At 50.1% G+C, this 15,125-nt stretch overlaps 1 protein-coding gene across 3 annotated transcripts; it reads right to left on the reverse strand.

The window, feature by feature from the left end:
* Positions 1-11,845: 11,845 nt before the first annotated feature.
* LOC123078229 (uncharacterized) lies at positions 11,846-14,505 on the reverse strand. 3 transcript variants are annotated; one of them, XM_044500659.1, is made up of 4 exons: positions 14,056-14,504; positions 13,735-13,947; positions 12,262-12,369; positions 11,846-12,088 (listed from the first exon to the last, which is right to left on the reverse strand). In XM_044500659.1, exons 1-4 carry the CDS (start codon positions 14,489-14,491, stop codon positions 12,051-12,053), a joined length of 795 nt encoding a protein of 264 aa, XP_044356594.1. In that variant the 5' UTR covers positions 14,492-14,504; the 3' UTR covers positions 11,846-12,050. The 3 variants fall into 3 exon arrangements, with proteins under 3 accessions (XP_044356594.1, XP_044356595.1, XP_044356593.1); XM_044500660.1 differs by having other exon boundaries at positions 11,846-12,085; positions 14,056-14,502; XM_044500658.1 differs by having other exon boundaries at positions 11,846-12,369; positions 14,056-14,505.
* Between the last annotated feature and the right edge of the window lie 620 nt (positions 14,506-15,125).

Raw genomic sequence — 15,125 nt, forward strand, 5'->3', positions numbered from 1 at the left:
TGTACAAAGTTTTTCCATCCGAGCTACGGTTTATTTTATATTAAATTTTAAAGATTTAATTTATTTTTAGAATTTAATAAATTAATTTAATTCGAAATTTAATTAATGCATCAGCAGTCAACGTTGACCGTTGACCTGGTCAACCTGACAGGTGGGTCCCACCTGTCAGGGGCTGTTAGCTAATTAACAGTAGTTAATTAGGTTAATTAGTTATTAGGTCAATTAATCTTAATTAGTTAATATTAACATGATTAATTAAGTTAATTAATATTCCAATTATTTTTATTAGTTAATTAATTATTTTTAATTCTTTTTTTAATAACGTTCTGGGCGTGGGGCCCCAAGGTCAGTGGCTCAGGGGGAGCCCTAGCGGGCGAACGGGCACGGGTCTCGGGCGCGGTTGCAGGCGCCCGATGGGGCGAGCCCGGGCGCGGCCAGCGGCACGGCGCCGGCGAGGCAGAGCGCGCCGCGGCGGGGGCGGCGGGCGGCACAGGGAGCAGAGCGAGACGGGCGACGCAGGAGGGCACGGCTGTGCGGCAGTAGCAGCCGCCGCTGCAGCCGCAACAGCAGCGCAACGCATGAGCAGCAGCAGGGGTAGGCAGGGCGGCGTCGAGCGCGCGCGCACTGTGAGGGGGAGCAGCAGCGAGGCGGAACCAATGTGGCACGCGGCGGAGCAAGGCCACGGTAGAGCGGGGCGAGGGGAGCAGGGGGCGTGGCCACGCGCGGGGCGCGAGCGATCGGCCAGGCCACGGCTGCGGCAGCTTGAGCAGCAGCTACTAGGAGCAGGGGTGCAAGCATGGCGCGGTGAGCGCGGGCGGGGCGAGGCGGAGTGCGGGAGCAGGGAGAGGAGGGGAAGGCGAACGGGGCGCTCACGACGGTTCGTAGGGGACTGGCAGCAAGCTCGGGGAGGAGGACGGGGACGACGAGGCCGGGGTCGGGTCGGTGACGGTGATGAGGACGACGGGGCGGCGTCGAGGAGCCGGGCGCAATCCGATGGGGAGGAGGACGGGGACGCGGCGACGGCGGGGCAGTGTCAGGCGGCTTCGGGTCCTCGTGCGACGGCGGTGGTCGATGACGACGGGCGGCGATGGTGACGGCGAAGGGGGGCGGGATCGCTCCCCTTCCCGATCCAGATCGGAAACGAGAGGGGGATGGGAGAGGCGAGCGACTGGGAGTAGTGGGGGTTAGGGTTTCGTGCGAGAGGGGATAAGGGAGTGGGGGTGGCTGGTTGGGCCTGATGGGCCGGTCGGGCGGCCTGGAGGCCTGCTGGGCCGTGGCCCAGTGGGGGGTGCTTTCCTTTTCTTCCCCTTTTTTTATTCGTTTTGTTTTCTTTTACTTTTATTTATTTTTCTTTTCTGTTCTATTTTCTAGTTTCATTTCATTTTAGTTTTTTAAAAACATAAAAAGTTGCACCTAATTTATTATCACTAATTATACGTCAGCCACAAAAAGTTTAAACCCTAAATAAAATAGCTTAACATTTTATAAATAATAAAAGACATTTATTAAATTGGTTATGTTACTGTTTTATTCATCTTAGAGTACTTAAGCATTTTATAAAAGTGTGGTTCCTCCACCATAATTACCTATGCAATATTTGGTTCACCCGAACATTTTAGTTTTTAATATTTGAAAACTTTTATTGTTTGCTGGATTTTGAATTTGAATTTGAATCGTTTTGAACTAACGCGAGATTAGCAACAGTAACGGAGGTGACGTGGCATCGTTAGCAGAGTTTTACTATAGCCTAATTATCCGGGCGTCACAACTCACCCGCTCGCGGAGGACGCCAGTCCATGCGTACCTCTCCTTGACGGCGGGTGGTTCCGACGCGGCCTCCGTTGGCTCTGCCATGGGCGTGGCCGGCGCATGTTCAGGCGGAGGCGGCGGTAGCATAGGGTAGACGCACTCCCCCGCCGCCAACAGCTGCAGCGCCTCCTCCGTGCCTGGCTAGCGCGCATCCTCCTCGCATTGGGACTCCTCCGTGGCATGCTGGAGCACCTCCTCGAGTGTGGCCTGGTATGCCGTCGCCTCCTCCTCGTCCTCCTATGCAACCATCGAGGGGGGTGGTGCACACCCGGCGCCGCGGCGGCACATGTCGTGCTCGGTTGTGAACCATACTTCCTAGTTCGGGGAGTCTGGCGCGTACGCCAGGTCGCGGTGCTGCTCGGGCGTCAGGAGGGTACGGTGCCTAAGCACCTCCTCCGGGTGTGCGCGCAGTGATCGCGGTACCGTCGGCACCGGGATGCGGTGGGGGCTGACGTGCCAGCGATGGGGAGGTTGACATTGGGCCACGACAGTGGCACGCGGTACTGCCAATGGTATTGCGCATGGTGCACCGGCATGTAGAGCCGGTCCCGTGGCCAGCGAGCCCTCCCCGCTCGTGGCACATGCTAAGTTCTCCAGCGGCGACGATTGCGCGCGAAATGAGTCAGCGCCAGCGTCGAGCTTGCACTTGCCCTTGCCCTTGTTGTCGAAGAACCCCATGGCGGACGCGCGGGCTAGTTAGGGTTTTTTTCGCCGGCGAGGGAGCGAGGGTGGCCAGATGTGTACGGGTGTGGGAGGAGAAGTTGATGAGGCCGCCCCCCTGCATACATGCATTTAGAAAAGATGTGGACTTCGAGGCTTCCATATGTTGCCATGAGGCCCAAGGTAGGTGTATGCATTGACTACGACTACGTATGGTAGTTGTGCTTCTGCGGCCGACACATGGATATTCGGATGGACCGGCTCGCCGAGGGTGGTGACCATGTCGAAAGCATTAGCACCTAGACACACACAAAGAAGAGAGAGGGGGAGGGGGTGCAGTGTTATATGTAATCTAACGGCCACCTTTTTCCTGCTCCCTCTCTCTATCTAATCCTTTAACATCTGATTTAGTGTGCATGCATCTCTAAAAAACTTACATGGGGCGTGAACGGCCACCTTATAGTGAATGTGCTCGTGCACAAAAAAAGGGTGCCCTCGGGTGGATATGCACGGTTCCAACAATGTAAAACGAAGGTTCTTTTGTAAAGACCAACTTATAGAGAAGGCTCTCATGCACCAAAAAAGGGCGCCCTTGGGTGGGTATGCATGGTTCCGACAATGAAGTACGGAGGTTCTTGTGTAAGCGTTGCGATGATGATTTATCTAGCTATCTATAGCTCCATCCGCTATAGTCCTTTAACATTCGATTTAATGCGCACGTAGTATAAAACCTTACACCAGGGTTGAATGGTGTCGGTGGGTGCAACGCCCACCAAAGTCCAGTGCAAAGAAAGGGTGTGGTGGTTATATGTAATCTAACAATGCGATGACACACTGTGAATGGTTTATGGAATCGACTGGAAAAATGACATGGCATTACAATGTAAAACAGAGGTTCTTGTGCAATGACCAACTTATAGAGAAGGCTCTCGTGCACAAAAAAATGGGTGCCCTCGAGTGGATATGCACGGTTCCGACAATGTAAAATGAAGGTTCTTGTGCAACAGCCAACTTATAGAGAAGGCTCCCATGCACCAAAAAAGGGTCCCTCATGTCGGTATGCATGGTTTCGACAATAAACTATGAAGGTTCTTGTGCAAGAATTGCGATGATGGTATATCTAGCTCTATCGCTCCATCCCTTTCTAGTCCTTTAACATCTTATTTAACGTGCACACATCATAAAAAACTTACACAGAGGTCGGATGGTGTTGGTGGGTGTAACATCCGCCTTATAGTGATGATGGTGGGTGCAGAGTCCACTGCAAAGAAAGGGTGTGGTGGTTATATGTAATCTAACGATGCGATGACATGTCGTGAATGGATTATGGAATCAATTGAAAAAATGACATGGTATTACAATGTAAAACTGAGGTTCTTGTGCAGCGACCAACTTATATTGAAGTCTCTGGTGCACAAAAAAGGGTGCCCTCAGGTGGATATGCACGGTTCTGACAATGTAAGTAGAGGTTCTTATGCAACGACTAACTAATAGAAAAGGCTCTCTCGTGCGCAAAAGAGGGTGGTCTCAGGTGGGTATGCATGGTTCCGACAATGTAAAATGGAAGTTCTTGTGTAAGCATTGTAGTGATACTATATCTAGCTATCTATCGCTAATCCATCTCTAGTCCTTTGACATCAGATTTAGCGGGCACACATCATGAAAAACACACACGATTCGAATGGTGTCAGTAAGTGCAACGTCCGCCTTATAGTGATGATGGTGGGTGCAACGTCCACTGCAAAGAAAAGGGGGCAGGTGGTTATGTTTAATCTAACGATGTGATGACACATAGTGAACGGGCTATGGAATCAATTGGAAAGCTGACATGACATTACAATGTAAAATTGAGGTTCGTGTGCAACGATCAACTTATAGAGAAGGCTCTCGTGCAGAAAAAGGGTGCCCTCAGTTGGATATGCACGGTTTCAACACTGTAAAATGAAGGTTCTTGTGCAACGACCAACTTATAGAGAAGGCTTTCGTGCACATAAAAAGGGTGCCCTTGGGAGGGTATGCATGGTTCTCCGTTGGGGCCAAATTTCATGTAATCTTGATTTTTCTTCTCGTCAAATGACCAAGGGCAGGGGAGTGCATCGCGGCGGCGCACCACGGACAGTGGGGGTGGTGTGGCCTTGGGGGCCGGGCCTGGAGTCGTAGTGGCCAGGTGGAGGCAGGCGGCGCGCCGCTCCTGCATTGATGAATCTCCGACGGCGTAGATAGCAGATCTGATATCGGGCGGTTTTCGATCCCTTCGAGGAGGACCGATCTTGGTCGGCTGGGCCCGCATATGAACAAAACGCTGCAGGACCATTATTTCATGTTGGTGCCAGTGTACTGCCCTCTTTAGTGTTTTAGTCTGCTACTTGTAAGATTACCATTTTGGTACACTAGCATTACTTTCTGCTTTTACTCTTCATAAACTGCAATTGAAGGACCATGTCACTTTGTCCATTGAGGAGACGCATGTGTTGTCTCATTCCAAATAATGTCCGGTAACATAGATTTTGATCCTTTTCAAGTGAGTCACATTTGAAAACATATAATTACAAAACTACTATATACATAAATTTGAAATGTAAAAAATGAACTATTTAGTTGGTAGGTTTAGATGACATTGGGGTGAAAATGTTGTACCACAAATTTGGACCATGCACATGCCTGCTGAAGTGAGCGATGATGTATCTTCAAGTACGTACATCCTGTTTTATTTCCTACTACTCGGAAATACTTGTTGTAGGAATGGATGTATCTAGATGCATCCATTCCTACGACAAGTATTTTCGGACGGAGGGAGTATATCTTAGTCTCGTCAACAAGTAGCAATGGGGCATGTACTTGTACATGGAGAAATGCACTCACGAGATCATAAACGAAAGAAGGCAGGATGCAGCTAAGCAATGATAGAAGCATGTGCTGTGGCACGCAACCATTTGATCATATTGCACTAGTCCACTATGGAACCATACGGATAGGGGGTGTTTGGTTCCCTGTGCTGCATGTGGTTCACATCCACCATGCAAATTTTCGTTGTTTGGTATCCTGCATGGGCTTTTCAACCTGGCCTAGTGGATGCAAAAAGAGGCCTCTCAGCCAGGCTGAGGGAAACGCAGAGATTGAGCGTAGCTCGCGTGCAGGCGCGTTCCTTCGCTTTTCTTCTCCCCTTCGTTCTCTTCTGACCAAGCACTCTGCAGGCGCCCTTGTCAAGCCGTCGCCGTCCTCAACCAACAGCCGCTGCTGCCCTCGTCATGCCCCGCCGTCCTCCGCCGCCGCCGTCCTCGACCAAGCGTCGCCGCCCTCGTCGACCAAGCGCTGCCACCCTCGTCAAGCCGCCGCCGTCCTCGACCAGCAGCCGCCGCTGCCCTCGTCAAGCCCCGCCGTCCTCCGCTGCTTCCGTCCTCGACCAAGCGCCGCCGCCCTCGTCAAGCCCCCGCACACCAGATCTTGCAGCCTCGCGCCGCCACACGCTGGATCCTGCCGTCTAGAGCCGCTGCGCTTCGGATCTCGTCGTCCCGTGCTGCTGCATCATCGAGTGTGTCATGATTCAGTTCAAGTATGCGAGATAGTTACTGGAGTAGTGCAATGTTGGCCATGGCTGGCGGCTCGAGCGCAGGAGATTATATGCTAGCCATCTCCTCTGTCGCTGTAGTAGCAAACGATGATTTGGCAAGCCTAGCAAAATTCAGAAGATGGTCATCTCCTCTACACGAGGTGCAGCCATATGATGCAAGTTAACCAAACACCCATCTCTGCTCGTCCTTGCATCGGCCAACTAGGCTGAGCTCACCCAGGACCCCTCGTGCAATGCAGCCTGTAGCTACCCAGGGAACCAAACACGCCCATAGCTGTTGCAGCCATAGCAAAGGCGGTATGACAGATTGCTCCAACGAAAATCACACCACCCTAATGTTGGGGAACGTAGTAATTTCAAAAAAATTCCTACGCACACGCAAGATCATGGTGATGCAAAGCAACGAGAGGGGAGAGTGTTCTCCACGTACCCTCGTAGACTGAAAGCGGAATCGTTATGACAACGCGGTTGATGTAGTCGTACGTCTTCACGATCGACCGATCCTAGTACCGAAAGTACGACACCTCCGCGATCTGGACACGTTCGGCTCGGTGACGTCCCACGAACTCACGATCCAGTAGAGTTTCGATGGAGAGCTTCGTCAGCACGACGGCATGATGACCGAGGTGGATTATGGTGGAGGGGGGCACCGCACACGGCTAAGAGATCAAGGATCAACTTGTGTGTTTATGGGGTGCCCCTGGCCACATATATAAATGATGGAGGGAGGAGGAGGCCGGCCATCATAGGGCGCGCCCAAAGTGTGGAGTCCTACTAGGACTCCCTAGTCCTAGTAGGATTCCACGTCCCACATGGAATAGGAAAAAGGGAAGGGAGAAGGAGAAGGAAGGAAGGGGGCGCCCCCTTTCCCTAGTCCAATTCGGACCAGTCCATGGGGAAGGGGCGCGGCCACCCTTGAGGCCTTTCTCTCCTTTCCCATATGGACCATTCAAGCCCAATACGAATTCCCGTAACTCTCCGGTACTTCGAAAAATACCTGAATCACTCGGAACCTTTCCGATGTCCGAATATAGCCTTCCAATATATCGATCTTTACGTCTCGATCATTTCGAGACTCCTCGTCATGTCCCCGATCTCATCCGGAACTCCGAACAAACTTCGGTCATCAAATCACATAACTCATAATACAAATCGTCAGAGAACGTTAAGCCTGCGGATCCTACGGGTTCGAGAACTATGTAGACATGACCGAGACTCATCTGTGGTCAATAACCAATAGCGGAACCTGGATGCTCATATTGGTTCCTACATATTCTACGAAGATCTTTATCGGTCAAACCGCATAACAACATACGTTGTTTCCTTTGTCATCGGTATGTTACTTGCCCGAGATTCGATCGTCGGTATCTCAATACCTAGTTCAATCTCGTTACCGGCAAGTCTATTTACTCGTTCCGTAATGCATCATCCCGCAACTAACTCATTAGTCACAATGCTTGCAAGGCTTATAGTGATGTGCATTACCGAGAGGGTCCAGAGATACCTCTCCGATACACGGAGTGACAAATCCTAATCTCGATCTATGCCAATTCAACAAACACCATCGAAGACACCTGTAGAGCATCTTTATAATCACCCAGTTACGTTGTGACATTTGATAGCACACAAGGTGTTCCTCCGGTATTCGGGAGTTGCATAATCTCATAGTCTGAGGAACATGTATAAGTCATGAAGAAAGCAGTAGCAATGAAACTGTAACGATCATAATGCTAAGCTAACGGAATGGGTCAAGTCAATCACATCATTCTCTAATGATGTGATCCCGTTAATCAAATGACAACTCATGTCTATGGCTAGGAAACTTAACCATCTTTGATTCAACGAGCTAGTCAAGTAGATGCATACTAGTGACACTCTATTTGTTTATGTATCCACACATGTACTAAATTTCCGGTTAATACAATTCTAGCATGAATAATAAAAATTTATCATGAAATAAGGAAATAAATAATAACTTTATTATTGCCTCTAGGGTATATTTCCTTCACCTAAAATTTCCATCGTACTACCCATTAATGTTGTCTGATTTCCACGGAAACAAATGTATAGGGGCTAAGGTATTGTAGGTTCTAGACTTCTATTTCATGCCACATTTACATGTTTTTGCTGATATGAGTACTCAAACCTAAATGAAGAAAAAGCTGTCGTAGCATCCCTGACCGCTCTAGTCTTCTTACTTCACGGAGGTATCCAACGCAGGTACCGTAGATGCTGGTGTTGCTGCCTTTCAAAACTTGCACTAACATTGGCTTCTCCTGGCAAGCAATGTCTACATCAATCGCTCTAATCTTCAAGCAACAAAACACCTTCCATGACAGCTAGTCGCCTAGTCAAAAGGGAGTTTTCCACTCAAATAGTTCATTCCACAAAAGATTACAAACATATACGTAATGCTTCCATATTACAGGGTGAAACTTTGTGCACTGTGAGCAATAAGGCCACCTCCAACGCGCGACCCCATCTTGTCCGCGTGCGTCCGTTTGACCAAAACGGACAGTTGACATAGCCTAACGCGCGACCGCATCCTCAAATTTTATCCGTTTGGCGTCCGGCCCGCCCCATTTCCAGCGCAAACATGCGCCCGGTTTGCGTCCACACGGACGTCGAACGAACGGGCACGCGCATGCTCGGTGTCCGCCTTGGGAACGCGTGGTGGCCTTTCACCTACCTCCACCGCCCATATTCAATGCACACGAACGGCGGGCCCCGGTAGTCAGTCACACGACGAGGGTCATCGTCCTTCTTAAATTGCCGTGGACCGGCCAGTCCACAGCTTCCATTTCCTGGCCGACCTGTCTCCTCGAGCCATGACAGGTCTAGCAAACCCTAGCCAGCGCTGCCACACCCCCACTCGCCCACCTCCCCGCCGGCGCCATGGGATAGCCTTGGAGCAGCAAGGGGAAGCGCATGAGGCCGGCTCCTCCTCTGGTCGACGCCGCTCCAGCAGATCCGCGCCGCCCGCACCACCTTCTCCTCCCGCACCACCTGCTCTGCCCGCCTTTCAGATCGCGCCACCGGTGGCCGGCGATCGCAACAGGTAGTACATCCACGTCAACGTCTGCCGCTGGTACTGGGAGACGTCCATGCCACTCCCGTGGGGAGATGTCCATTTGCCAAACTGCTGGCATCTCTCCGTGGACCGCATGCCAATCCCAGCGGTGCCGGTGAGCAGTCGTGCCCGCCGCGAAGAGATCAGCCGTCGTCGCACCCACCTGCCACCGGATCTCCTCCAGGACGCCAGGTACGCCATTGATTCGCCGCTGTGGGACACGTGGTTCCGCAACGAGCACGACCTGTGGCGGCGGTCCTTCTTTGCTGGTCGCCCTCCTAGCCCACGGGCTCGTGCACACAGCCCGCCCCAAGTGCGTGGCCGTAGGCGTGTGCACGACATCTCGCCGTCGCCATCTCCGTCGCCTCCACCGCCGCCACCCATGACCGACGAGGAGGACACCAGGATCAGGCGGCATGTCATGGAGGACTCCATGAACACGCACGACGAGCGGCAGTGGGACGGCATGGAAACTGCCATGGCCCTCTCGACGGCCGGTGACGTGTGCTACCTCTTGAGCACTGCGTTGGTTTTCCCTTGAAGAGGAAAGGGTGATGCAGCAAAGTAGCGTAAGTATTTTCCTCAGTTTTTGAGAACCAAGGTATCAATCCAGTAGGAGGCCACACACGTGTCCCTCGCACCTACACAAACAAATAAATCCTCGCAACCAACGCGATAAGGGGTTGTCAATCCCTACACGGCCACTTACGAGAATGAGATCTGATAGACATGATAGGATAATATTTTTGGTATTTTTATGGTAAAGATGCAAAGTAAAGTAAAAGGCAATAAAAATAACTAAGTGTTGGCGGATTAATATGATGGAAAATAGACCCGGGGGCCATAGGTTTCACTAGCGGCTTCTCTCAAGAGCATAAGTATTTACGGTGGGTGAACAAATTACTGTTGAGCAATTGAAAGAATTGAGCATAGTTATGAGAATATCTAGGTATGATCATGTATATAGGCATCACGTCCGAGACAAGTAGACCGACTCCTGCCTGCATCTATTATTATTACTCCACACATCGACCGCTATCCAGCATGCATCTAGAGTATTAAGTTCATAAGAACAGAGTAACGCTTTAAGCAAGATGACATGATGTAGAGGGATAAACTCATGCAATATGATATAAACCCCATCTTGTTATCCTCGATGGCAACAATACAATATGTGCCTTGCTGCCCCTACTGTCACTGGGAAAGGACACCGCAAGATTGAACCCAAATCTAAGCACTTCTCCCATTGCAAGAAAGATCAATCTAGTAGGCCAAACCAAACTGATAATTCGAAGAGACTTGCAAAGATAACCAATCATACATAAAAGAATTCAGAGAAGATTCAAATATTGTTCATAGATAAACTTGATCATAAACCCACAATTCATCGGTCTCAACAAACACACCGCAAAAGAAGATTACATCAAATAGATCTCCACAAGAGAGGGGGAGAACATTGTATTGAGATCCAAAAAGAGAGAAGAAGCCATCTAGCTAATAACTATGGACCCGAAGGTCTGAGGTAAACTACTCACACTTCATCGGAGAGGCTATGGTGTTGATGTAGAAGCCCTCCGTGATTGATGCCCCCTCCGGCGAAGCTCCGGAATAGGCCCCAAGATGGATCTCACGGGTACAGAAGGTTGCGGCACTGGAATTAGGTTTTTGGCTCCGTATCCGGTAGTTTGGGGGTACGTAGGTATATATAGGAGGGAGAAGTACGTCAGTGGAGCAACATGGGGCCCACGAGGGTGGAGAGCGCGCTCGGGGGGTAGGCGCGCCCCCTACCTCGTGGCCTCCTGGTTGATGTCTTGACGTAGGGTCCAAGTCCTCTGGATCACGTTCGTTCCGAAAATCATGTTCCCGAAGGTTTCATTCCGTTTAGACTTCGTTTGATATTCTTTTTCTGCGAAACTCTGAAATAGGCAAAAAACAGCAATTCTGGGCTGGGCCTCCGGTTAATAGGTTAGTCCCAAAAATAATATAAAAGTGTATAATAAAGCCCATTAATGTCCAAAACAGAATATATTATAGCATGGAACAATAAAAAATTATAGATACGTTGGAGACGTATCAACGTGGCCATCCCGAAGCTGGATCACCGTCAAGGAGGAGGTGCGGGTGGTGCAGCCCCTCGGTGCGTGGAACCTTCGCCTCGAGGGCCAGCGGTGGAGCTGGTCCTGCACCGCGGCGGAAATGGCCGACTCGGTGGGAGTCGACACATGGTCAGCCACGCCACCGCGGTTGCCGGAGCAGGAGCCACGGGAGGAGGTAGTGCAGGCGCCGCCGGCGCCTCCGGTCTGGCAGGGGCCGCCAGCCCACCTTTGCCAGCCACCTCCGTACGTCGACCTCACCGGGACGACAACGAGTAGAAGGGCGGCTTCTAGAGACGACAGTGGCCTCACCGGCAACGGCGGCGAACATTTTTATCAAGTTTTATGTCTTTTTTGAAGTTTTAGTTTAATTATGAACTATGGTGAACTTGGGTACTGCAGCCGTCTGGCCTTTTAATGTTTATATTTATGAGTTCGTATTATTTGCAAGTCTATTTGGCCTTTTTTCTTTTTGCACAAATGCAAGTCCAAAACACACGAACGTTTTGGGGTGAGCCGTGCCCGTTGGGCGAACTGATGGGTGCACGACCGAAACGGACGGCCATGTCCGTTTTGCTACCCCAGACAGAGAAAAAGCGGACGAAGCGGACATCCGTTTGGGTCGCATTGGACTAAATAACAAGCTCTAGAAAAAGAAACTCAATAGAACTCACATCCTGGGCTTTCTGCCAGCAGAAGGAATTGAGTAAAACAGGTCATGGTTGAATTTGGCTTGCATCAGTCAAAGCCTGCTTTATTTTTCAGTATTTTCTTCCGCTTCACACTACTTTTCTTCTGATAGTGAATCTTTCTCGTCAGATTCAGCTCTTAATTCATTGCTTTTGTACTATGTGGCATCCTCGAATCCTTTCTGGGGTAGTACTGCTAATCATCCATGTCAGACAAAAGTAACAAAGCAGTTAGAAAAGAAGTACTGCTAATACAAGTCCAAAGCGTTAACAACGTTGGACACAAAGTCCTGCTCATACACATACACCACACAATTTAACAAGTGCCCATTGATTTAGAGAAATAGATGGGGGCCAAAGGAGGTTTACCTGTGCACCACTGCAGCAAAGGGTCAGCTGTCTCCTGGACAACGAATCCTGGACAACGATGCATGTCCTTTCGGCTGTGCAGATCAGGAAAAAGTGGCGCATTTTGCTCTGCGGTTTAGAGTAACTAAATAGATCTTCAATATTCCGAGGGTATTCCCTTAGAAAGGTTGCTGAAAATCGTGACAATTTGGACAACACGTACGCAAAAAAATAAAGAAGCGGGATACAGTTGCGAAAGTGTCTTGGACTACGCCCACTGGAATCGCTCCCATTCAATTTCGTCTTGAGATCCCAGCCACTATATTAAGGTCGTATGTATTAGATGAATTTGCACCATGTATAGCTTTCCAGCGTTTTCGTATCAAACGAACTCCACGCGCTATCTGCAACAACTACCAACGCCCACCAACCCAGCATCAATTCAGCACCCCCGCTCCTCATCCTCCCATTACTGCCCTTCCCCCTTCTTCCCCACAACCCAGGACACCTGATTCTTCCCATCAAGGTTGCCATGACCGGCGACCCTGTGCTGCCATGGACGGCGACACCACGTCCTCCATGGAACCAAGTCTTGCGTTCTGGAGGCCAGTGACAACGTGTGTGTGTGTGGAGAAAGCCAGGTAGCCGTCGTTGCTGTGCTTATCACGTTCTGGGCACCACGTCTGCCCTAGGCGCTGACTCCATGTTCTGCGTTCTGGCGGCCAGCGACCACATCATTGCCGGCACCGCTTCCTAGCAAACCTCGTCCGCGTCACGGTCATCCCCGTCGCCATAAAACTCGGTATGGCCATGCTACGCCTCGGCAACGGTGCCATGTACACCGTGCTTGCCCTGGTCGTCGTGGCCGGCGTCCTGGACCTTGGCTTGCGCATGGCTCGCGTGCACCGAGTCTCTGACCCTGCCCCCGCTTGATAGCCATGAATGTGATATCGATCCACTTTGCCTCAGCTGAGCTAGCTCACATGTGACACAAGTACACAACAGATTCGTGGGGGCCTAATAAATGTGATTCAATGTATACCAGCAAGTATCTACTGCGTATAGGTTCAAAGCAAAATTAAACTGCATTTATAGAAGCCATCCCAAGACAATAACGTACGTGTGGATTCAGGGGGGTGAGCTCCCGCGAGCTCCTCGTCCGCGTCAGATACAGTTGACATTAGCATTTGTTGGACTATAGTTGGCCCACATATTGAAAAATGAGGGCATATGCTCAATACAGGTTGCACCTGTCCTTCAGTTACTGGATAGGCTTGCTAGGCTACTAAAGTGTTGTTGCTCTCCCGAACGAGGCACGCTATTGTTTTTATGAAATGAAAAATGGTAGGGGGCCTCCCTCTGGATTTAGTTCAAAAGGAATCACTTGGAAGAAAACCATCACAAAGTTCAGAAAGGACCCCGCAAAAAAATCAGATAAAAGGAGCAACGAAGAAATCCAACTGCAAACGAAGATAGCGAAGGGAAAGAACAAACCTGGAATGATCCACAACATGGGTGGACGCACAACAACAACAACAACAGGAAAAGGATCTCCTTCTGAAACAGGCAGCAACAAGCCAACTACTCTGCTTACAAGACAAAAAGGGAAGAACATCACAACTGATACATAAGAAGAGGAAGTAAAAAAGGCAATCACAACTGCAGTCGTCCACCACCAAAGGATCATAGTCCAGCCGCATCTCCAACCTGCACAAAGGAGTCAACACTTAGATTCTGCAGCATCAATGGGGACGGCAGCACTCAAATTCGTCCGAGGAAAGAGAAGTGGTGGTACTCAGATCCCGCTGAACTCACCGGAGAGGATGGTGATGTGGTGAACAGCGTCCGCATCCACGGGGGACAGAGGTGGGGAGGAGCAGGAGATGATGTTCGATGGCGATGTGGAGGCGGAGGCCGAGCAGTGCGGGTGGCGCCAGCCACGCTGTAGCTCGTCGGCCGGGGCTTCCAAACGCCGTCTAGGTCGTGATGGCGGCGAATCCCAACACATCTTGTCACGGGCTGTCGACCTCGAGGTCGAGGCGCTCACGTACTTCAGTTCCCTCTCCACATCCCGCCGATTGGAGCAGCTTCTCCAAGTGAGGCCTCGACGGGAACAAAGACTACACAAAGGAGAGTCGTCTCCATCAAGATAGAGTAGGGGTGGTGGGGATTCATGACCGCTGTGATGCTGTCTGCCCACACGGGAGGAGTATATGCGGCCGACAATGATTGACGGAAAAAAGTGAGGCATTTCTCATGGGCTAGGAACCGTGGGCGGTGTGGAGCCTCTCGTGGGCTGGAACCGTATGCGAAGCGGGTTGAGGACTGGCTCCCTGCCAGTTGGACACTGGTTCTACTGGCCTATGAACAGGGGACCATGGCCCCATTTTAGCTACAAGGGGAAATAACAATCAACCATCTAAAATAGAGAAAATGAAAAGAGGGAAAGTAGGGGGACCGGATCCCAACAAGGAACGTCTGGCTCTGATTGCCATCTCTAAAGGGAAACACAATAGCTTTGCTTTCCCCCCCCCCCCCCCCACACACACACACACACACACACACACACACACACACACACACACACACACACACATATATATATATATATATATATATATATATATATATATATATATATATGTTACTATTCATCACCCAGGATGCAGAATAAGTTATTCTTCACCCGAGGTAATCTTACGATCACTTCCTAAATAAATTACGTTTAGAATATAAATAATTACATGCACATTAATTCAATATGTAAAATTTGGTCTAAAAAAAGTTATAAGATCAGAAAAATCACATTTTATGTATGTTTTACAATATGTTTTTACATTTGTAATTTTATGTAACATAAAATATTTTTTGCGGCGAGTACATAT

This window comes from Triticum aestivum, chromosome 3D (genome assembly GCF_018294505.1).
Source record: "Triticum aestivum cultivar Chinese Spring chromosome 3D, IWGSC CS RefSeq v2.1, whole genome shotgun sequence".
Taxonomy (NCBI): domain Eukaryota; kingdom Viridiplantae; phylum Streptophyta; class Magnoliopsida; order Poales; family Poaceae; genus Triticum; species Triticum aestivum.

Excerpts from the sequence above, each read along its gene's own strand:
- LOC123078229 (XM_044500658.1), bottom strand. The coding sequence starts at position 14,491 with ATGCCTCACTTTTTTCCGTCAATCATTGTCGGCCGCATATACTCCTCC. Across the intron at positions 13,948-14,055 it reads CCACATCACCATCCTCTCCG|GTTGGAGATGCGGCTGGACT; the intron begins GTGAGTTCAGCG and ends TCCTTTGTGCAG. Across the intron at positions 12,370-13,734 it reads CATGTTGTGGATCATTCCAG|AGCAAAATGCGCCACTTTTT; the intron begins GTTTGTTCTTTC and ends TCTAAACCGCAG.